This window comes from Mesoplodon bidens (assembly GCF_964165515.1).
Source record: "Mesoplodon bidens genome assembly, chromosome: 11".
Taxonomy (NCBI): domain Eukaryota; kingdom Metazoa; phylum Chordata; class Mammalia; order Artiodactyla; family Ziphiidae; genus Mesoplodon; species Mesoplodon bidens.
Window position 1 is genome coordinate 18,334,725 of NC_138167.1, and position 24,843 is coordinate 18,359,567.

The 24,843-nt window shown below is 36.6% G+C and overlaps 1 protein-coding gene across 10 annotated transcripts in view; it reads right to left on the reverse strand.

Moving 5' to 3' along the window:
* The window catches only part of SOX5 (SRY-box transcription factor 5), a 1,022,130-nt gene that overhangs the window by 35,966 nt on the left and 961,321 nt on the right, over positions 1 to 24,843 (reverse strand). For all 10 annotated transcript variants that reach the window (XM_081248196.1, XM_081248197.1, XM_081248195.1 and 7 more), the window contains one exon: positions 8,458 to 8,635. In XM_081248196.1, coding sequence (XP_081104322.1) covers positions 8,458 to 8,635 — 178 coding nt within the window. The remainder of the gene's footprint in view (positions 1 to 8,457; positions 8,636 to 24,843) is intronic.

Genomic DNA, 24,843 nt, shown 5'->3' on the forward strand with positions numbered 1-24,843 from the left:
GTTGGATAAGCCTGAATGAAAATCCTAACATTGCTACTTACTAGCTATATAAATTGTACATATTGTTTTACCTTTCTAAATCTCACTGGTCTTATTGGTTAAATGGAATAACCTCACTAGATAAACGTGACATTGCAAAGATTAAATGAGTTAATATAGTCTCAGCGTAATAAATGGTCCATGAAAGTTATTCAGTAACTGTCAGTTTACAAAATGGCATACTGAAATAGGTAGAATTTGGGCATTGGATTCAGATGGATCCACGTTTCTGCTTCTTAGGAAGTGTGATATTTGCCACATTATAACACTGAATTTCACTGAGTTTCCATTTCTTTCAACTGTAAAATGAACATAAGGTTGATGGAAGAATTAAATGAAATAACACACGTGAAGGAGTAGATAACACTTGGTACACCTGAGGAGGCAGTAAAAAATGTTAATTCTTTTCTCTTTTTTCCTCTTTCGTTTTCCCTATATACTCATCCTCAGCCGTCTTGTTGCACGGCTTTGACCATTATGATAAAATCTGTGAGGGGATATCGTTTCTTATTGGCACAGAGTTTCAGTGAAATGGGAGTCACCTATTAGAGTTCAAAGGACCCCAAATGATCACTTGCTACATTTTATTCTGCCTTCATTATATACTCAGGCGGCAAGTACATCTTAGGATCAGAAAGAAGTGTTTAGGAGAGGTTGGGTGAGCTTCTTAGAGGGAAAATGGGAGGGCAAAGGCCAATATGGCTTCCACTTAGTGCCTCAAATGAGATTTGGGAAATGCAGGTTAGGGATCATTCATGTAAGAAATGTATGAGAGTCTGTGACTGTGTTAAATTTACCACAATTTGATTTTTTTTTTATACCTTGGTGTTTCTTCTTAACCAGAACCAACAAAATTCTCAAAATTAAAATGGTCCCTGTTATATATTTTCAGGGGCAGAAAAAGAGGGACAAACTGGAAAGTCCAATCTTAGAGGGGATAAAATCTAAAAAGAGTGAGTAAATGGCTGCTCCACAAGGAAGAGCCTGTTAAAAGGTAGAAGGAAAAACAGTAAACTACTTGGAATGGGTTGAATTGTGTCTCTCAAAAAGATATGTCTGTGCCCTAACCCCTGGTATCTGTGAATGTGTCCTCATTTGGAAACCAAGTCGTTGCAGATGTTTAAATCAAGGATCTTGAAATGAGATCACGCTGGATTTACAGTGGGCCTTAAATTCAATGATTCGTGTTCTAAGAGAAAGGAGATTTGACACATAGACAGAGGGGAGAAGGCTATGTGAGCATGGAGGCAGACATTGGAGTTGTAAGCCAAGGAACACCAAGGATTGCCAGTAGCCTCTAGGAGCTGGGAGAGAGGAATGGAACAGATTCTCCCTCAGAGCCTCCAGAAGGAACTAACCCTGCTGACACTCTGACTCTGGATTTCTTTCTAGCTTCCAAATAGTAACAGAATAAATTTGCTTTAAGTGACCCAGTTTATAGTAATTTGTTGTGGCGGCCTTCCAAACCAACATACGGCAATTGGTCTTAAGGATGCTCCTAACACTCAAGGGGTGATCCCATGTAGAATACCTACCGCTTGCCTCAAACCCTTTCTGATTTCCAGGTACACATATCAATCAAGCTTCTCTACTGGAATGTCCCATGCAACATGGCTAGCACAGAATTCATCATCTTCCTACCGCCTCAATCTGTTCTTTCTACATTCCATATTCCCTTTCCAGTTGCCCATCCAGTCACTTGGGAGCCATCTAAGATACCTCCTTCACCCTATGTACAAAAGACAACCAAGCTCTGGAGTTATGCCTCCTCCTCAGCTCTGAGATGTGCTTTTTCTCGATCCCCACTGGCCCCTGCTTTCACTAAAGCCACCTCGTATCTCACTTGGGCTAATGCCTTCACCTCTTAACTCGTTTCCCTATCTTTAAGCTTACATCCCTTGAATATATCTCCTACTCTTCTTCCAGGTAAAGCATTCCGAAATATTCCAAAAAAGGGAATCTGAATCATGTCACTTTACCTGATTAAAAACCCATCTCTTACTACCCTAGTGCTTAAAGGAGCATTTCATAAGTTGATGATCTGTATATTCTGTGAAAAAATAATTCCATGTTCAAAAAAGTGTGTGAAACACTAAATTAAAGTTAAAAAGATTTCTTCATTGCATGTATTCTCAAAATCTTGAATATGTTAATGTGCACTGTGAATCTTCCAGAGATAACAACAGTATGTAGCGTTTCCCAAATATCCTGGAACAAGAAACTCTTTAATGTTCCCCAAAAAACATCATTCTGGGATAAATTCCAAACACTTTAAAATGGCCTAAAAGTCTCATGATATCAACCCTGCTTATCCTTCCTGCATCATTTCCTGCTGGTCTCTCAAGACCTCTGTGCTTAAGCTTCACAGAACTATTTCCTGTTCCAGGGACAGGCCCTCCTCCTCCTCACCCCTCCTCTGTCTCCCAAGCTTTTCTCTTATAGTGAAATAGTGGCTTTCTGGTGTGTTTGGGAATTTACTCAAGTGTCACCCCTTCTGTAAGGGCCTTCCTGACATGCCCTAGACATGCTCCTTGGCAACCTTCGTACTTCCCATCTCCATGCTCCTGTAAAACCCTGGAGATGCTTTTACTGTCACATTGTCTTTTGTTTTCCTAAATTTATCTTTCACGCCAATCTACGAGTTATTTGAGGGCATTTTTTTTTTCTTTCAGTCTTTTATTCCTTTGGCCCGTGGTAAGGTCTGTTGAAAGAATAAATGCATATTTCTAAGTTGAAAGTAGCTACCTTTATAATTCCAAGTTCACTGATTATCTATGTCATCATATCAATGGAAGCCTGAACCATATGACACAGATTTCTTAAAATTCATGGATTTAAAGGATGCTATCAGGGTAATACAAATTCTTATTTACTTCATTTAATTATTTTATGTAGGACTTTTCAGCTGTAGTAAAAGTAAGGGCACATGAGGTTCAAGTAATTTTCAACAAATAATAATTTTTTCTTCTATTTTTTGAGGTCACTTAATCATCATCAAATTTTTGGCACCCTGATATGTAGCCATTTCTTCATCTGTGAAAATTCTTGAGAATTAGATAATAAATGTGAAAGCAATTTGTAAACTGTAAAGTGCTAGGCAAATATTAATTGTCAGCTGTTAAATAATATCCCTAACTTCCTGATAATCCAATGGCTTTCTGTGAAATGGTTACAATATTGTTCAATAACCCACTCATAGAAGTTTTTTCTCATTTAAAAAATGTAAATTAATGAAATTTTAAGGTAAAATCCTCCTTCACATCATCATATTTTAAATTAGCAAGTTGTAGAAATAACATATCACATTACTGGACTTGAAAATATTTCCCTTAATTTTACTGAATCAATGTGCGTCTCCTCCATTTGCTTAGTGAAGTTTTAATTTTTATGTACTAATGGCTCTGAGGAATGAACGGTAAGAACAGTATGTTCCAGTATCTTCCAAAGACATGACAGAACAAAGACTGTAGGTATCTAAAGCCTCAGTCCGAGACTTTCATCTGCTTATCCTCCAGACTTAGCAAAACGTATGGCACAGAGAAGATATTCAATACTCATTTATGGGATGAATGAGGGAAAGGATAAATAGATGACTGAGAAGAACACCTAAGGCAGAGAGGCTGCAAATAGGCAACAACTAAAAAGCAAGCAAGCAACCCAGAGACTATGACTGTAAGTCCTCAACCTCCACTGGCTGTGAGTTTGAGCAAGTTACTAGGTGGTCATGTACATTTGTTTTCTTAAAATTAAAATAGCGGTAGTAACCACAGGACTGTCTACATTGGGACAGGGACTTAGAATCCCTGGGTAAGCACTTAACTTCTTTTGTTTTTTTTCTTTTTGCTCTTGGGATTATTCTTAATTGGAAAAATAACACACAATTATACATGGATTTTCTTTCCATAAGAAAATACATATTTCAAAAAATATTTTGTTAGGGCTTTCCTGGTGGTGCCATGGTTGAGAGTCCACCTGTTGATGCAGGGGACACGGGTTCGTGCCCCGGTCTGGGAAGATCCCACATGCCGCAGAGCGGCTGGGCCCGTGAGCCATGGCCGCTGAGCCTGTGCGTCCAGAGCCTGTGCTCCGCAATGGGAGTGGTCACAACAGTGAGAGGCCCGCGTACCACAAAAAAAAAAAAAAAAAAAAAAAAAAAAAAAAAAAATTTGTTAAGTACAAGCCCTGGGTATTACACAACTGCTGACTCAATTTCAGTCTGTCCTGGGTTGGGAACCAGAAAGAAGATTCATAGGACACAAGATATACCCAGTTCACTTAAATTCAAAGCACACAAACCAAGTATCAATAGTATAGCATTAAGCTAAACAGCAATGGCATCAGGAGTTCTTGAGACATCTCAGGTGCAGATGCTAGGCCCTTGGCCTCGGGAGTAATATTCCATTGCAAGAGATGAAACTGAAGTGCGCGGGGATCACTTCAATTTAGGAATGAAGCCCCTCTCATCCCTCACTTAACTTCTATACTATTCCAAATAACTCTTCTTGGAGAACAAAGCACTTAGCTTCTTTAGGCCTCAGTTCCTTACCTGGAAAATAACAATTTCTGACTAGATGACAGGGATATTTGCCCTGTCTAGTTAAAGGTCTACAATTTTAAAATAAGCTGCAGTGAAAAAATAGACTAAAAATGCTTTGATAAAAGTTTAGAGTGTTACACATATGCACAGCATAGGTTGAAAAGGCCAATAAGGGAAAGATAACATCTGGTCAAAAGATTCTAAAATTCTAAAATTACCCATCATTCTTCTGGAGCTGCCTATCATTTGCATACCATACAAAAGCATTCTTATAGAATACACTCTAATATTGCTCACCAACCTCAAAAACTCACTTTCTTTATTTGTAGCTAATAGATATATAGCAAAGAGCCGCATGTCATTAACGATAACTTAAGTTATCTTTTGGTTCACGGTTTTCCATGGATTATTAATGACATAACACATTAATTCTTCTTTCAGGGGTGACCTTTACAACACCATTAATGCTCACAGCTTTTATCCAACTACATTATTACTCATTACAGTTTCAGCTTTCAACATCTGCATTTGTTGAAAAGAGAAAAGTAAATTGTAGTGGCATCAAATCCTTGGAAAATATGAGGGATGTGTATGTGGTGGAGGGACATTTCAGGGAAAAAAAATAAGAGAAGTTTTAGTAGTGGAAAAAGTCAGATGATAAATGTCATTAAATACATTCTTGTCTTTCTAAAATATTTTGTCATATTTAATCCTTGGAATGCTGAAGTAAAAAATCCTCACATGACAAAAAATGCAAATATATTAGTTATTCCCTTAGTTAAATATTCCAGTTCTGGGGATATTACAAAAGTAGCTCATATACCAACACTGTGATATTTATGTGCTTTCATGTCTATTATGCAAGTGAATCATTCTTGCCAAATAAAATATCTTTTTCTTTTACACGCTTCGGACATGAAAGCAAATCTTATCTTCGTGTCCATTTAGGATGTTGAGCAGAGTAACAGAGAGATCATAACAGAATAGTGCACAACAATAAAAAGAACACATATGCCCCAAACCATTTTCAAACTTCTCAAAACCTCAGTTTTCACTGTTTCTTTTCTCACCGCTGTCCCACTGGCCCAGACTGACTTCCTCTTTGCAAATAATCTGGAATTCAACGTTGTAGAGATAGAAGCATTTGAAATACACTCCCTCTGTCCATCCCACAATTTCGCTGTAACTTTACCTCTTTTTTCCTCATTTCCTTCAATCTTAGAGAAAAGAAGGGGCATTTCTTCTTTCCAAAGGTAATCCTCTCTCATTTCTTCTTGCTCTGTCATCACCCATGCACTCTTTCATATCTACAGATCTCTCCAACTCACGTTTGTTTAAATATATATACATATGATTTCCTATTCTAAAACCTGCCTCTACTCAGCCTTCTCAAAATACGATCCCTTCTCAACCCCAAGATTACAAGAAGACTGATCCATATATCAGCTGCACTTTCTGTCCTCATGTTCTTCAAATCTTTATAACTGAAGTTCTGCTAAACCATTCTACAAAATCTCTCTGTTACAGTCTACATGGCCACAACCTCCAGCTAAATCCTAAGGCATTTCTTCTTCATGTTCTTTAACTTCTCTACAGAATATGACACCATTGAAGAACCCCTCCTTTTTCAAACTTTCATTTGTCCTAGGCAAACAGGCCATTGCCTTATCTTCATTCTTATTCTAAGATCCTCACTTGTTCTTCATCAGCTTTCCCCCTAAAATAAGCGTGGTGCTTTAAAAATATGTTCAAAGATACTTTGATATTCCTTCCTTCAGAGTTGGAGCCTAATTCCCCTTTCTTTGAGTTGGGCTGGACTTAGTGATTCTCTTATAATGAAAAGAATAAAGTAGAGCTGACTGTGTGTGACTTTGGAGACCAGATCATAAAAGGCAGCATGGCTTTCTCTCTGCTCTCCCTCCTGGACCACTCACTCTGGAGAAAGTAAGCTGTCATGCTACGAGCAGCTCTATGGAAAGACCCACGAAGCGAAGAACTGAGGTCTACAGCCAACAGCCATGCAAGTAAGTCATCTTGGAAAGGGATTGTCTATCTCCAGTAAAGTCCTAGGCCCTGGCTTCCATCTTGACTGGAACTGTAAGAGAGACCCTAAGCCAGGACCACCCAGCTAAGCTGCTTCCAGATCCTGACCCTTATAAGCTATGAGATAATAAATGTTGGCTGTTTTAAGCTGGTGAGATTTAAGTTAGTTACACAGTAAGAGATAACTAATACAGCAGGTAATACCTGTGATTCTTTACCCCACTTCATTTCTTACCATATACTTCTTATATTCTTATTTGCTCTGATGGCTTCCAGAACCTCATTACGGAATAATTTCCATGTCTAAAATTCTAGCACCTCTTTCACATATCAGATTTGCATTAACAATGTCCTCCTGAACTTCTCTATCTAAATGGCTTCTTAAGTTTCAAATTCAACACATACTGAATTTTTATGTTTACGTTTTCCCCCAAACCTGCTTCCACTCTGGTCTTCTCTTTCACCGTTCAGGGAGGCACTATTCTGTCTATTTTATAAATTCAAAATCCCAGACTCTTTTTCTCCAGCTTGAACCTCACCCGGTACGTTCCACTGTGGATAAGTTACATCAATTCTTCTTTAATGATACCTCTTCAATCTATTCTCTCCTTTGTTTTATCATTGCTTATTTCTATTTCGTGTAACTTACTCTTGTCCTACGCTAAAACAATGACTTCCCTGATTCCAGTCCCTTTCTGCTGTCAATACTCTTCTTAAAGTTCTAATCAGATTGGTGTCTGGAGAAAAAGTCAAAAATTTCTTAGGATAGCATCAAATCAGATTCCATCTACCTCTTTCAGTTTTAACTCTGATCACTTTCCGCTATACTCATTCTACATGTTAGCCAAATCATTTTACTCTGGGTTCTATTTTACAGCCTAAAGTGCCTAGGAATGCATCTCTTCTTAAAGGCTCCATTTGAATTAGCCTATCCTTCAACCTTCCCAAATAGAATCTAATACTCCCCTCTTCTTGACTCTAGCATTGTTATCTGTGCTCTGGAATAGCACTCACAATAGCTGATTTGTACTATTAAGATACATGACTTCCCCCCAACTAAACCCTAGCTGGGGTTTGTGCTAGCTGGTCTGTGCTAGCTTCCTCATAAAACTGTATGAAAATAATAAGCATCAATAAATGTGGGTTGAAGTAAGCATTGGGTTGGCCAAAAAGTTCTTTCGGGTTTGCTGTAAGATGTTATGAAGATCCCAAACGAACTTTTTGGCCAACCCAACATTTACAGTCTAATTTACGTGTTACTAAACTAAAACTATTGGAATTTCTTAAAAGTTGGCTTATAGAAGCATTTTCTAGTCTCTACTAAAATGACAATTATGGAGAAGCAAAGAGACCTACTTTTTATAATACTTTGGTGTGTACAAGTTAAGTTTCAAGCAACCTGGAACTGAGAAAAAATTGACGTCCTGATGGTTGACTGCTGATCCAGGCAGAATGTATTTCATCATTATGTATAATTTGTACACATCACACAAAATGGAAATAAATTTAAATGACTGAAAAGGCAAGTCACCTAACAACAACAGTCTGGAACCATCGCTCTCTGTGATTAGTCAGGCCTCTTTTTCATAAACTTAAGAACATCAGTTATATCAACAAACGTAACCAGTTCCATTAGATTCTCAGGAGGACATTGTAACTTGGATTTCAGTCATAAATTTCAAGTGCATGTTTAAAACAGACCTATGAGGTTCATCATATTGAAACTCTCCTATGGAACTACAGCCATGCAGAGGGTATGCGTGATTTGCCATTAAAAGATGCTTTCATTCAATTGCCATAAACAGAAAATCAGCAAGAACAAAAGAAACAGAACTTACCTATTGTGCTAACTCTGGCTGAAGGACTAGCTAATGATGCTGGGACAGAGGCTTTGAGGGGGCCTGCCCCACTGTTTATTCTCAGAGCTGGCATATGGGGAGAGGTGGGTGATGTGGGTGATTTGCCATCAGAGGTCTTGGGTTTAGCTGATAGGTTCAGTGGCTGTGCCACTTCATCCTGCAATGATCATTAGAACATGAGCTGTGATAAGGAAAGTCTGATTAAAAATGCCTAGAAAAACACAGGTATACTGCCGGTCATTTCCCATCAAATACTCTACCAGTGATCTTAACATTCAGTCTGAACATTACAGTGTTTGGTTAGCTGTCAACAACGGCACTTTCAACTACATATCATAAAAAACCTTTGGTATAAGAGAAAGTACATGTGCACTCAACTATCCAGAAAGCATATAACTCATGACACCTGTAAGAAATATTCTTAAAGAAGATATTATTTGTACTATTCATTTTTATTGAAAGACAATGCATAATTCGCATGAAACTATGATGTAGATTATTATTTTTTCAATCTCCAAAGAATAGGTGTTGAGTCTCAAGCATCTTTGGACCCTGGTGCTTAGAGTACCCAGACGTCCCATCATGGAGGGGCTAAATGGTGTGTACCTCTGATTAGAACTGTTCTACAAATTAAATACAAAAAAGAAGACAACTTTCTAACTTTCTTAGAAAATAATCTTTTCTCCTAGGTTTCACAGAAACACTTTAGGCTTTGATCTAAAAATGAACATAAACATAATTAGCATTATATTAATATATACTATTTATTTATATGCAACACTGTTCTAAACACTTAACATTATATTTTTAAAAATCCAGATTTGTTTTCCAAATTTTCCTTACAGTGCACTACATGGTAGTATGAAGAGCTGCATGTGGTCAGCTCAGCATGTATGGCAACTTCCAATTGTTCTAGGTCAAGTTTACATAGTTTACATTCTATTTTATACCTTTCTACATTAGCTCTTATGTAAGTTCATATTTAAAATTTATGGATACAATTATCACTAAAATGTCTATCACAATATATAAGATCAGATAATCTTAACATTATATTACTTTCCTTTCACTGCAAAGAGAGTTATTCTTTTTTTGTGCTCTAAAATTGGAATATTGTGTCATTTGTACTTTATTGTTTACCTTATATCCAATTTTACATAGGTATTATTGGAGAACAAAAATTTAGTATCCACTTAGGTTCATCTTCATGAGTTAAGAACATAAAATATCTATCAGTAATAGCAGGATTACTTGTTGAAAGTGGAACAATTTAGAATCAAACGGTGTGATGTGGTGACATGGGAACATATTAATTAATATGTACAAAATTTGATGTATATATTTACCTCAAAGTGTTGAAATAAGTCACTTTACAAAAGTGGTTAAAATAGTATATAATATGATATTTCAAATTTATATTTTTTAAAGTGATTTATTGTTATTTGATTCCATGGTTAGCTTCACTTAGGAAACATATGAACAGGCTAGGGAAAATTACACATGAGCATTTTTTTTCAATTCCATTTTCTGTCTCAGAGAAAATAACAATTATTTGAAAGCCCATGAGATAATTCAAATGGCAATCCGGGATCATGTTAGATGTATAATAAATTAGTGACCATGATATCAAATTTATATGAATTCACAGAATCCTGGAAGGAAGTAAAATAATTCCATGACTGGCTCAATATACAATTTTGAACTAAGCATTTTAAAAACTACAGGGCAAAAATCACTTCCAGATCTTTCAACATTTAGTTGAGCTAGTCAGCCACAATCCTTATATATGATGGCAGATCCCCAGGAATATTGTCTTTTTTTCCTATACTCCAGTATGGATGAGAACTTCTCAAAATGTGATCCTTGAACTGGTACCATCAGCAAGCACCACCTGGGAATTTGTTAGAAAAGCAAATTCTCAATCTTAGCAACTTTGGAGGTAGGTTCCAGCAACCTGTGTTTTAACAAGCATTCCCAGGTGATTCTGATGCATACGAACATTTCAGAGACACTGCCTTATATAGTATAAAGGGAGATTATTAAAAATTTTATTTAGTAGGCTTCAAAACCCTTTAAAAATCTTCCTTAATATAAGGAGGTAACATTAAATATATGTAATGTTATCTCAATCTTTAAAATCTTATCAGAACATATCATATGCTAATAACAATAAATGAAAATGTATATGCATAATAAACAAAAGGCTACTGAGATTCAGTGGGCCGATAAGGATTAGAATTCAGATTTTCTCCCCCTTATTCAGCCTAAATATCCTGTCATATCGGAGCTTTATCAACTATTTACTATGCAACTGTAAATATTCTAGGCACTTTTTCCCTTATGAAAGTTGTACCTGCTTAGTCCTTTCTACATGAAACTACAGGCTTTTGTCATGATAGCCTGAAAACTTCTTTTGACAGCATCACAACTCTTAGAAAAGTTTTGAGGGGATACTTGGAGAAATTACAGGTCGCTGTCTCACTTGACTGTGCAGAAAGAAAGGAACATATTCCCAGAGTTGCAACAGAGATTTATGAGTACAGAGGAAATCGAGTGTGAGTGTGTGTACTGGGGGAAAGGTGGTGTCCATGAAGATGATGCAGACGTGGGTGCTGATGGGGTGAAATGTCATACACTTAGCTTTAAGCATTAAGAACTATTACATGCACATACTAAAAAATGACTACTGAAAGCACTGATTAGAGCAAGAGACCCACTGGAAATCTTAATATTCTCCTGTATTCGAGGCAGCACAGAAGTCTGAAAGCCAAAAAGTGCAAAGCCCCAAGGACATAATAGAGATTGACAGTTCCAAAGTTGATAGAAATGTCATTCAAAATTGCCCTTTCATTCTCTTTCATTGTGTGACCAGGCTAATAGTATATTAATAAAACCCACATGCTTGATCCTTATACTGGTAACTATATAAATAATTTTGACCCATTATATGATATTATTTCACATTTGCTTCTTTTCATAATTTACTACTGAGCTACTACACCAGTAGTATCTTATTATTTAGGAGAAATGTGAAAGCTTAGCATGATTAACCAGTGTTCTTAACAAATAAAACAAACACTGGTGGCACAGTGGTTGAGAGTCTGCCTGCTGATGTAGGGGACACGGGTTCGTGCCCAGGTCCAGGAAGATCCCACATGCCGCGGAGAGGCTGGGCCCATGAGCCATGGCTGCTGAGCCTGCACGTCCAGAGCCTGTGCTCCACAACAGGAGAGGCCACAACAGTGAGAGGCCCGCGTACCGCAAAAAAAAAAAAAAAAAAAAAAAAAAAAAAAAAAAATATATATATATATATATATATATATACTTTACATATAAAAGAATGTAAGTAATTTTCAAGGTCAGGAAAGCAGTGGGAAAGATAGCATTTCTATCAAGTACACTGTCAGGCAGTGAGGAAAGCGATTCCCTTTTAATTACTTGTCCACTTGTTGAATGATGTTGTCAGTTGAAACTTTTGGAAATAGCATATTTCATACTTATTTAATTTATACAGAAAGTAATAGTTAAGAAGAATCCTATGTAGCTGTTGAGTAGCTCTAAACTTGTATATGATAATTATAAGGCAAGCATTTAAACTTAAGTAAATGTGTAAGCTAGGGTAAGCAAGTTTTAACTAGTTGAAGGCTATATTCTACATAGTTATGGAATCACTATAAATATTTCAAATCATTTATTTAATCTTTAATCCTGTGAAGTAATGAATAACCTCAGAAAGGAAACTAATGCTCAGAAAGGTCTAATGAAACCCAGGTTTTTGGACTCAACATACAATACTCTTTTCATTTACATGATGAATTTAAACTTAAAGAGATGTTGATGAAATATAATTTCTGGAATTCAGCCCTAACCATATAATTCTATCACATAATAAACCACATAAAGGTCAGTATACATGCAATAAAATGAACTAATACACACATTTGGTACCGTATACATTAGTTTGAAAGTTAAAGCACAAATTGTTAACTTGTTTTGGTGATTTTTTAAATGCTCCTCTATTCTCTACACCATATAGCATCGAAAATTTCCTTCAGTAATGCTAAAGACTTATTAGACCATTCTTTGAGAAAAATACCAAAGGTTCATGTACAATATGGCAGAAAATATAACAATTCACACAATAATGTGCGAGAATACTATTTTGTACATCCAAATACGTCCAAAAGTTTTAGGAACCAACTCATGATTATACATTCCCCTAATAAGGAATTATCTAATCTTAGTTAGATAAATATAAAATCATTAACAAGAATGCAAAACGAGGACAATCCAAAAATCATATAGTTCAGCCATGTTCCACTTATTTAGCTACTATGACTTGTCTCAAAGCAAACATTTCACTTAACATCAGCTTGTGGTCACGGTACTAGAAATATTGTGGCAGTTCTAATGAATTTGTATCCCAATCCCACACACATATAAATTATAAATGAGATAAAGAAAAGAATTTGACACAAATATATTGCCTTAGATGCACTGAAGAAATACCAGGTGTGATCATGAATGCAGGGATGATTCCACAAAAACTTAACAAACACTGTAAAATAACTATATAAAGTTAAAATATATTTCATTCACATGGTTTTCAAATCATAAGTTTATGCTAGGAAAAACATGTTACTCTATTATAACTGTATCATATCCATAATTTTATAATGTGCAGAGACCAAATTAGTTAGGAAATCAAACATAATTTATCAAAGAAAAACCATTCTCCAGAATCCTGGAGGGTTATTTCTCTCTCCCCACTCCTTAGCCTTCATTCATGTTTTTGCTAAGGAATTTTAATAGAGAACAGGGATACCAGTAAAGAAGTCTACTTCTTTCTTCCTATTTGCACTTTTGTCCTTCACAACATAGAGCTATACCCACATGCAGGATTCTGGACCACAAGATGTACCATTAAGGGTGTGCAAATGATTATATCTTTCAGAATAAAACTTTCATCTTTATTTACTTCTTTATTCATTCTCATTATCTAATTGATGATCCAGTTCATGCCATATCACACTCGTCCCCAAATTCTACCTCCTTAAATATTTACCTAAAGTAGTTACTGAAAATCAAACATTAATTTGGCAGCTAACAAATTTATAGCACTCTGATGACAAAGAACAAGAACATATACATTTATTCAATCATCCATCCATTCATTTGTTATTTATTGAATGGAATTTCAACCATTTAATAATGGCTATTATATGTTGGGCATTAGAAAAATGCAAATCACTTGACATCTAGGCATGTGGCTTTGAGACTTTAGTGTTGTGTGGCCAGTAATAAAGGAACAAAGAGGTGCATTTACTTTTTATTCAAGCCCTAGGTATAGAGGTATGTGGAACTGTGTCTTATTTTAGCTGAATGCTTGAAGGACAGTTTGTCTATGCATTTAACACGTTGTTTCATTTATAAATATGCTTTGATTCTTTAATAGCCATGCAATGACTTAATAAAATATATATATATAATTTCAGGCTACTTCCTGTGAACAATTTGGCAACTGTCCCCATACATATCATAAATACTCATGAGAAGTAAGTAGCAATACTAACACATGGGAGAAGTAAAAGCATTCATGAAACCTGCTGCAAAATTAATCACAATACTGCTATTATCCTATCTGATGAAATAATCCTATTAAATTAAGTAGGGAAGCTACATGACAGGCTGAATTGCACAATGTGCACTGAGGCCGCATCTCTCTTCCCTAGCTTGTGTTCACATTCATCTTTTTCTTCTTCTGTACCTATTGTTCACTGTAAGAGCCCTCTTTCACCTTTCCCACCCAAATAAGGCTTTTTTCCCCCTACGGTTTAGTAGAAAAAAAACAGTAAACAGTAGAGAGAAAAACAAAACAAATATCATGAGATCTCCAAAAAGACTGGTATGTCCTTGATTTTTCCTTCATGAAGAATTTAGATGAGAAAAGGTTTACATTTATGTGCAAGACTCAATTAAAGTAATATAAGATAAAACAAAGTGTAACAATCTTAAAATTATTTTCTTAGCTCCTGAAAAATTAGGAATCCTACTCAGGTGGCCACCCCAACTCTATACTTAGTAGCTTCCCGTCACCGGAAAATCAAGTTTATCATCTAAGAGAGCATGTAGTCCCGAAGTCCTTTTCATGAACACACCCTTACTTTTGGACTTCCAGATTGCAAGATGCCTTGTTAACCAGGTAGAGAGAACTCTGGGAATTCTCTGATAGGTATGCTTTTGTTGTGTTAAAGTTACCATTAGACTTGATTGCCATTTAACTTCAAGTCTTAAGTTATGTAGCTGACGGTAATATGGTCTAGCTTCTCATTTGCCTTCCTCATTTTGCCATTTTACACTTTTGCTTAATGTACACCTGCTTCTTTTAAAAGTGTATGTTAGCAGTGCAGTTGGGGAACACTTGCTTCAATGTGGTAATTACACATCGCTTTTACATTTATCCTGTTGGCCCTTAATTAATTGAAAGGTGTTCAAATCATATTCATCATTTAATTTGTTGTTTAAAATGCCCCCTGTTCTTTCCCTGTTAATACCTTGATAGATAATTTTCTTTGTTTTCTGACTTCATTGATTTAAAGCCTCAAAACTGTAAATTATACCCATAAACACACCCATACATATATTTGAAAACAAGGAGAGGAAAGATTGTGGCTTCTGCAATATCAGTAATATTTCACATTCATTTTTTAATGAAAGAATTTCTTTGAAATTTCTAAACCAAATAATGTCATTCTTTCTACACACAAAGTTCTTCTGTGATAGCCGGCTTCCACGATGCCCCCCCCCCCCCAGTAATTACTGCCTCCTGGTATTCCCCTGTGTATTCCCCTCCCACAGTGAATAGGACTGATCTACATAACCAACAGGATACTGCAGAAGTGACAGTTTGACTCCTGATGCTAGGTCATAAAAGACATTGCAGCTTCTACTTTCCTCTTTCTTGAATCACTTGCTCTGGGGTGACAGGGTTCCTCAACTTCGGCACTATTGATTTTTGGCTGAATAACTCTTTGTTGTGAGTGTGCATTGCAGAATGTTTAGCAGTATCCCTGGCCTCAACCAGTAGATGCTTGTAGCACTCCTGTCCAAGTTGCAGCAACTGAAATTATAGCCAGACACTGCCAAATGTTTCCTGAGGGACAAAATCACCCTCAGGCGTAAGTCAGTTGCCATGTTGTGAGGACACTCAAACAACCAATGGAGAGATCCACCTGGGAAGGAACTGAGGCCTCCTGCCAATAACCAGTACTTCCAGTGAGGCATATGAGTAAGCCACTTTGCAAGTGGATATACTAGCACCAGTCAAGATTTCAAATGACTGCAACCCCAGTGAGTATACCAGTACCAGACAAGCTTTCAAATGACTAACCTCAGTTGACAACTTGATTGCAACCACATGAGACTCTTAGCCAGATCCACCCAAGTAATCTACTCTCAAATTCATGACCCACAGAAGCTGTGTGAGATAGTGTTTGTTGTCTAAAGTCACTAAATTTGGGGATATTTTGTGAGGCAGCAATACTGAATCCATCCTCTAAAAGAGAAGACTGTAGCCAATATATGTTAAGTTCTTATGTGATTCCAAAGTATTTTTTTACCAAGACCTCATTTTGACTCCTGGAAAAATACTTGTTTCTCATTCTTCAACCATAATATGTGAAAACATTTCATGAATCTTCCTCAGTTTTATTTATTTTGAGAGCTAGTTGTCATTCTTTTCTCCTTTTTCTTTCCTTCTCTTTTAATATTTCTTCTCCCTTCTCTTGAACATTTCTAACTTAGCTTTTGAGACTTTAATTTTAGATAAACTCTCTATCTAACTGCTACTTTTTATTTTCAAAACGTTCTAAAAATAAACTGTAGAAATATAGTTTCTGTACATTTACTTAGAAGAGTGTCATATGGGAAGATCTTTAGCTCACAATACCAAATGAAAACCCACTCACAGAAATTCTGCAGAGTAAATCTTCTGAACTATTTGGAAAGGAGAAGAACAGGAGGAATACAAGTGTCAACAATAATATTTGATGAGAACAGTGATAACACGAAACAGTATAAAATGTATGGTGTTTCAGATTCACCTTTGTTTAACCTCTGGTCCCTGGACGGCTTCAAATTCCTAATAATAATCGTTATTTTGTCCTATGGTATTCATTACATCTGGATGATTGCTATTATCTTTTAAAATGATTTACAGTTCTTCTACCAAGAGGCTAAAAGAAAGCACAGAGCAGTAAGAGTTGATGTTAATAATCATACCAGTTCCTTTTATTAAACTCTAACTGTAAATCTCCAAAAGCTTTTAAAAAATGCTTTTAGAGAAATTGGAGTTGGTCATTCCGTGTACAAGAAGAATTAAATGTTTTCTTGCCACCACCTGATCAGCCCTTAAACTAATAATTAGAAAGCATTTGTCACTGTTACTTTTCTGTTAGCTCCACTTGAATATATGTGAAAGAAAACCCCAAGAACTCCAAAGTTATCAGATGTTGGAATGGATTCACATGCAAAAAAGCAGAAGTCCTCAGAGCAATACAGATTCACAACATGAAATTTAAGGAAGTAGAAGCCACACTGATCACATTCTACTACCACCTCTGTGGTGGGGATGGTACTTCTACCTGTACCTGAATGTACAGAACCAACCTCTCTACCTCAATCTACAAAAGGAATTAATATCAAAAGAACAGCAGAACAATATAAACAACACCAATACAAATGAGTGTAGACTCTTTGTCCCACTGGGGTCACATAAAGCAGAGGTAGATATATCACATGGAGGCCTATTATTCAGGGGGAGGAAACACTCATAAAACTGTGAACAGAATGAGTTGATCTTGCAACAAAACAAAATAGAATACTTGGAACACTGAGAGGGCTAAAGAAAATTCCTTAAAAAATATCTGGGGATTCAATCTTTTAGGGATTGAAATTTTTCGAGATCCTGGGAAAAGTTTGGTCTGGTTATAAGCAGATAGATCATCTTTATGTACTTATTAAAAAAGTTTTTTTCAACATCTTTATTGGAGTATAATTGTTCTACAATGGTGCATTAGCTTCTGCTGTATAATAAAGTGAATCAGCCATATGTATACACATATCCCCATATCCCCTCCCTCTTGCGTCTCCCTCCCACCCTCCCTATCCCACCCCTCTAGGTGGTCACAAAGCACCGAGCTGATCTCCCTGTGTTATGCAGCTGCTTCCAACCATTCATTCTACATTTGGTAGTATATATATGTCCATGCCACTCTCTCACCTCGTCCCACCCCACCCCTTCCCCTCCCCATAGATCATCTTTAAATAGCCAACCCAGGAGAAAAAAGGAGAAGGCACAGTCACACATAAGTCATTTAATACTAACTCTAACTAATTAAATCCAAGTCCTCATTTCCAATTCCTCCACATGCACGTATAGGTTCTAATGGGCACAAATCCCCAACTGTCTAGTGACCCCACTCTGACTGACTGTTTCATGTTTAATACAGTTATGACAGTTAACCACTGAATTGGTGTATTTTTGGGAGACTTGAGAAAGGGCCAAATCGTCTAAGGTACAGAACTCTGGGGAAGGATGGACATGCAAACGTGTGTCTGTATGTATGAGTATGTGTGTGTGTGTGTGATGGATTTGACAGTGAATGAAACATAAAGCAAGAAGGTTAGGGAAGACTAAGGCAGCGCCCTATTATTAGTGACTATAACAATCATCTCACTGTATTTCATTTTACTGCATTAGTTGTTTTCCTGAATTGTTGATGACAATATAATCAGATTTTAAATAGATTAAGAAGATTTTACTCTTTAAAGGGATCTTTACAGATTAGCTGAGTACTCCCGCTCTTTACAGAACAACTTTCTTGAGGGTAGGCATTAGTATATTGTCTTTTATTACCCACATACACTTTGAATAGAAAAAATACTAAATATTAACTAATATATAATTACATGGACAGTTAAGTTTAATCACTGACTAACTCTTGATAAATTCTGTTTCTTTCTCTTTTTTTTTTCAGAGAGTATTTTAAAAATTCTTACATCTACATACAATGCAAATGTCATTTTGACTAGTGAATAACAAAATAGGAGCATATGCACCACCATAAGGTATCCCTCCATATTTGAATCTCTTCAAATGAATTCCCATTTGAATTTCAGGGTTCTTCCCAGTCTTCAGAACTTTGCTCCCTTTTCTTTTTGCCCTTAGGGTTGAAGCCTTGACATCTCTGGGACTCACTGATTTCTACTCAGAGATGTCACCTAACAGAGCCATTGTTAGGAACTTCTTAGTGACAGGCTTCATATTAATTTTCTTAAATTTTATGTACATATGTATGTCTATGTTGGGTCTTCGTTGCTTCACAGGGGCACAACTATTTGTTGCAGTGCACGGGCTTCTCACTGCGGTGGCTCCTCTTGTGGTGGAGCACAGGCTCTAGGCACGTGGGCTTCAGTAGTTGCGGTGCGCAGGCTCAGGAGTTCTGGCTCGCGGGCTCTGGAGCACAGGCTCAGTAGTTGCGGTGAACGGGCTTAGTTGCTCCACGGCATGTGGTATCTTCCCGGACCAAGGCTCAAACCCGTGTCCCCTGCATTGGCAGGCGGATTCTTAACCACTGCGCCACGAGGGAAGCCCCTTCCTATTAATTTGACCTGAAACTTTACTAGGTCAGTACGTCCAAACTACAACTCTTTTCCACTCCATTCATTGCAGAGAACAAGCGGCAGTCATTGAAAACAAAGGATTAAAAGTCCAAAGATAAGTAAAAATAAAACGTAAATGCAAAACTCATTTCTCTCACTCCCACTTATCTTAACCCAGAGCAATTTTCACCCATCAGATTAAGAGCAGTATTAGTGATCTTCCTGTCTGAATATAGATTTAGAAGAGTTGTCCTATTTGCCCTGGTCTAATTTTTTTTTTTCTCATGTGATAGGTTTATTCTTTAATTTGTTCCATAAGCATCTTTTTAGAAATTATTCCCAACTGTGCTAGTCATGGGGGAGAAGGAATTTATATTCCAGTTGGTGAAGCAATATATAGACACTAAATGACACAACAGTTTAAGGCTATGGAAGCTGCTAGAAAACTGTAATACAGTTAGTTCACTCTTGAACAACTTGGGGGTTTGAGGCAGTGACTCCCTTGCACAGTCGAAAATCTGAGTATAACTTTTGACTCCCCCAAAACTTAACTACTAACAGCCTACTGTTGACTGGAAGCCTTACAGATAACATAAACAATTGATTAACACATATGTTGTATGTGATATGTATATCTACATATATTTGTATGAATTCATGACATACCTAACGTTTTCTTAATTTCTTCAATATTTCTAGGCTATGCAGTTTGTCTGCAAGTTTTTTCAAATTGTCACAAATCTCCAAAAAACTTTCCAATACATTTGTTGAAAAAAACCTTTGCGTAAGTGGACCCATTCAGTTCAAGCCCACGTTGTTTAAAGGCCAACTACATTTAAAGAAATATGATTGTGATTAATCTAAAAGAGTGTCATGAAAAAAATTCTTCTGAAAAAAACCCTATATTTTATTTAGTCTAGATTATTTAGACCAAACTTTGTCACAAATGTGGTTGATTCACTAGTCTAGGACTGGGATTTGGATTTTGGATCTTAGATGTTTAATTTAAATGCAATTTCCGGAACTTTTTCAAAAGGTTATAATTTCCTTATTCTGTTGATCCTGAAACCTCTTTTTCTGAAGAGTTTGAAAACACAGAAAGGTTTCAGGGGCATGAGCTCTTAGAACATTTAGTCCTATAAAATTTGCTACTTGGGATTAGATGATTATTACCAGAAATAAAGATTATTTTCCCTTCCCTGAGATATTCATCAAAAGCAATTACTTTCTAATTGTGACTGACAAAGTATTTTTTTCCTTTTTCCTTTTCTCCTAATTAACCTATTAGAGAGTGAATAAAACAAAAGGCATGGTATATGCCTAACTGAATACAAAAATTATGCAATTTTTACCTGGGAACTTCTCCCCACTCTAAAAGAAATGCTGATTTTATAAAGCAATTTTGTCATCAAGAGAGCTAGTTTTGGGACTTCCCTGATGGCTCAGTGGTTAAGAATCCACTTGCCAATGCAGGGGACACAGGTTTGAGCCCTGGTCCAGGAAGATCCCACATGCCACAGAGCAACTAAGCCTGTGCACCACAACTACTGAGCCTGCGCTCTAGAGCCCATGAGCCACAACTACTGAGCCCATGAGCCACAACTACTGAACACTGTGCACCTAGAGCCTGTGCTCCACAACAAGAGAAGAAGCCACCACAATGAGAAGGCCGTGCACCGCAACGAAGAGTAGCCCCGGCTCGCCGCAACTAGAGAAAGCCTGCATGCAGCAACGAAGACCCAATGCAGCCAGAAATAAATATATAAATAAATAAATTTATATAAAAAAAGAGAGCTAGTTTCCAAAGAAGAAATAAATGCTAATAATTCTGTACACTATTGTTACATAAATATTTGGGGAGAGTCAATTAAATATCATAAAATATATTAAAGTACATTTAGTAAGCTTAGTAATCCATATACTATTTAAAATAATTTGAATACTTTTATATCTGTTCATTTTTAATGCTGATTTTCTAATACTATTCAATTTACTTCCTGACATCTAAACTTTACAAGTTACAAAAGCATCCTCATATATTTTGTCTTACTTTAAGTCTCACAGCAAGAGTGTGAGATATTAGCAATCTCACTTCACAGATAAAGAAACTGAAGTTAGAGATATTCAAAGATTTGCCAATAGTCATAACTTTATTAAGCTTCGGACTCAAACCCAAGTCACTGGGCCATAAGTCTAGGCAACTTTTCAGAGCTGTCTCTTTCTCATCTAAATGCCAACAGGGAAAAAATTGTTAAGCAATAATTTCTTTGAAAAATCAGACTAATAACTGAAATCTGGCAGTTTCTTCTTAATTCTGAAGAGATTTTTATACCTCATTCTGATAGGGACCATTAAGAGCTCAATCTGGGTAATATTAATCAGCGCCCTTGCAAAAAATTTATCATATGAAATCATGAAATATTTTAACAAAGTAGCTACAAGTAAATTCCAAATGTATTCATGTATCTAAATTATACATCAAAAGAGTACATATTTCAAGTAAATGCCATAAACATCCTCAACACTATTATTTAAGTGGACTTATTTTATTTCAACATAAAACATATGTCCATTTATATATATCCAAATGCTGCCCAGTCATTTAGAGAGGAACTAATATTACAAGAAATGAAGGAGAGGATGGAAAAGACCTTTAGCCCACCTAATGGCCTGACCAACGGCTATGAATCCATCCCAGGTTTATTTCAAATGAGTTGTGTCAAAGGTTACCCACAGGCCATTTTATAGTGATTTATAGCTGATGTCTTCAAATATCCTTTTATTTTAATGATAATCTCGATAGAGTCATTGAGGCATTCTTTGTCTTCATGGCAGTGACCAGGAGGGAACTGACGTCTTTAAAAAATTCTAAGGGGTGAGGATTATTTATATAGAATGGCAGTTAAGGCCAGTTTTTATGTTGTACCCTGGAGACAAAATAATTTTTTATTAACATATTGAAGATGCCTATCATAGTTATAATATTAAATTGAAGGTATAGTCCAAAGAAAATTCAATAAAGATGAAAAGGCTTAGAATTGAGCATCAGGTAAGAGTCTGATTTTAACTATAATGATCTCAAATTTGTATTAAGGCTCTCACAGCAGAATGATTCTTAAGTGTCTGTATTGAGTTAAGCATGTCGTGAAGCACGAGGAATTGCAAGATTGATTTATCATTCATTTAAGAAATAGTCAATTAAAATAATGTGTAGTGAAACTCAGCTGTAATGCCTCATGTTTAATTTTTCCCAACCCATAACATTAAAAGAATACTACATTCCACAGTCTGGATGGCATAAAAGATTTTATATAGCAATTGTAATGATATCATTACATAAGAGTTTTGATGATATCTTTTAAACTGAACTAAGGAGAAAGAATGAGTGCATTTACCTTAGATTCGACTTTATTTTGAATGTTGCTTTGGGTCATTAGATTGCCAAATAAAATGAATCTGCATTCTTGATTACTGTAGTAAAGAATGGAATATATATATGTTTATATATATAATATCAATAATGTTTATATATAATATAAGCAAATGTATGTATAGGTGAAATATTTCTCTGCCATACTTGAGCAGATTGATTGGCCTAAAAGAGAAGCAGAGAAAGATAATCTTACAAAAGTAAGAGAGAAAAAATTTTTTTAAATTTCCCCCCTAAGACTTTACTTGAACTGTCAGTTAAACAATATAACAAAAGTAGCTTATATTAGTATAAGCCTATGCCTTTCATTTCTGTGCACTCTTTTTTTTTTTTTTTTTGTGGTACATGGGCCTCTCACTGCTGTGGCCTCTCCCATTGAGGAGCACAGGCTCCGGACACACAGGCTCAGCGGCCATGGCTCACGGGCCCAGCCGCTCCGCGGCATGTGGGATCTTCCCGGACCGGGGCACGAACCCGTGTCCCCTGCATCGGCAGGCAGACTCTCAACCACTGCGCCGCCAGGGAAGCCCTCTGCACACTCTTAATCTGTCAACATACATAAGGGAGGCCATTCACTTGAAGATGTACTCATAGTAAACAAACTCATGAGGCTAATGTATAAGTCAGAATGTCAATTAATTAATTTAGACCTGACCAAAATATTGCTGAATTTTTTAAGGTATTCTTCTTTTAAGTTCAAGATATCTCGAAATGCAAATTTCACTATCAGAATTAGGGCCAAAGAAGTAGTACGTATAGTTGGCCCTCCGTATCCCTGGGTTCCACATCCACGGACTCAACCAACTGCAGCTGATAGAGAGGGCCAACTGTACTACACCATTTTACATAGGGGGCTCGAACATCCGTGGATTTTGGTATCCAAGGGGGTCCTGGAACTAATCCCCTGTGGATACCAAGGGACGACTGTACTTCACTCAGACCATAGTAAGGACTGGTAAATTATGTACGCTTCATTACATACGATGTCTCTCAACTGATCAGAACACTCATATTTCCTAAATCCAGTGCATCTCACCTAGACTGACAGGATAAACACTGACAAACCTTACTTTTAGGTTCCATAACCTTTCTGTGCATATGGTCTTTCTACATAGTACAACAGCACTGTTTTACTTTTCTTAGGTACAACTGTATTCCGCTCACGCTGCATTGAGATTATCCTCAACCCAGGATCTTTGATGCTTCCATGTAAGGGGTCCCAAACTCAGTCATATTTTTGAACATAGTATCTTGGCTTACTTCCACAGATGGCTTGCTTATTTGTTTGTCTGTTTATTCTTCTAACAGAACTAGAGCAATGATTATATGTCAAGCATTACACCGGATGCTAAGGATGAATAAGATATACTCCCTACCGTCAAGGGACTCAGAGCCATACAAGGGAAGGCAAGTGCAGTTATACAGGTGCTGTGATGCTATACAAGGAGTACGTGTCTATGTAGTGCGGTCACATATGATGGAATAGTCAATCCCACATAGAGGTGACAGTGGAGATAGATCTTATGAGTTGGTGCCAGGCAAGAGGGAAAAGTGGAATGAAGAGGGCAAAAGCATTCCAGAGAGGGAGACTGGCACAAACATAGGCAAAAAGAGGTGAGATAACATGATACATGAGGAAGTGATTCCATTTGGAGCACAAATTGTTGAGATTGGGAGAAAAGTAGAATTACTTAGGCTAGTGAGGTAAGTGGGGCTAGATTAGAGAATGCCAAGGGAAGATGGTTAGATTTCCTCTTTTAGACATTTTTATCTTTACATTTTCATTCTTCTTAAGTTCACTCCCAAAGTTCTAGAGATGCATTACTGTAAACCTTATTTATTTCTTTAAAATTCAGATGAACTCCCACACTCTACTCTTTCATTCCTACACGTCTTTGCACAGGTTGTCTCATTTTCCTTCAAAAACCATGTGAATGGCACATCTTCTGGAAGCCTTTCCTTATCTTCCTATTTCTCCCCACGTTGTCTTGAGAACTTTTTTCCTTTTCACCATATTATTCTTTGATTATTACTTAGCCCATAGTATTTTAATTGGTAGTTTATTTGCTGCCTTCCCCATTACACTGTACAGTGTTAATTATTGTTCTTTTTTATTCTACCAGTGTCCAGTATGTTATAGGTGCTAAAAAGGTGTTTATTGAACAAACCTCAGTATTGACATCTTCTAAAAGTGACTCTAAGAAGCTTCATCTATGAATAACATAGTCATTACATGATATTTTAAAAATTATATAAACCAGTGAACAAACATA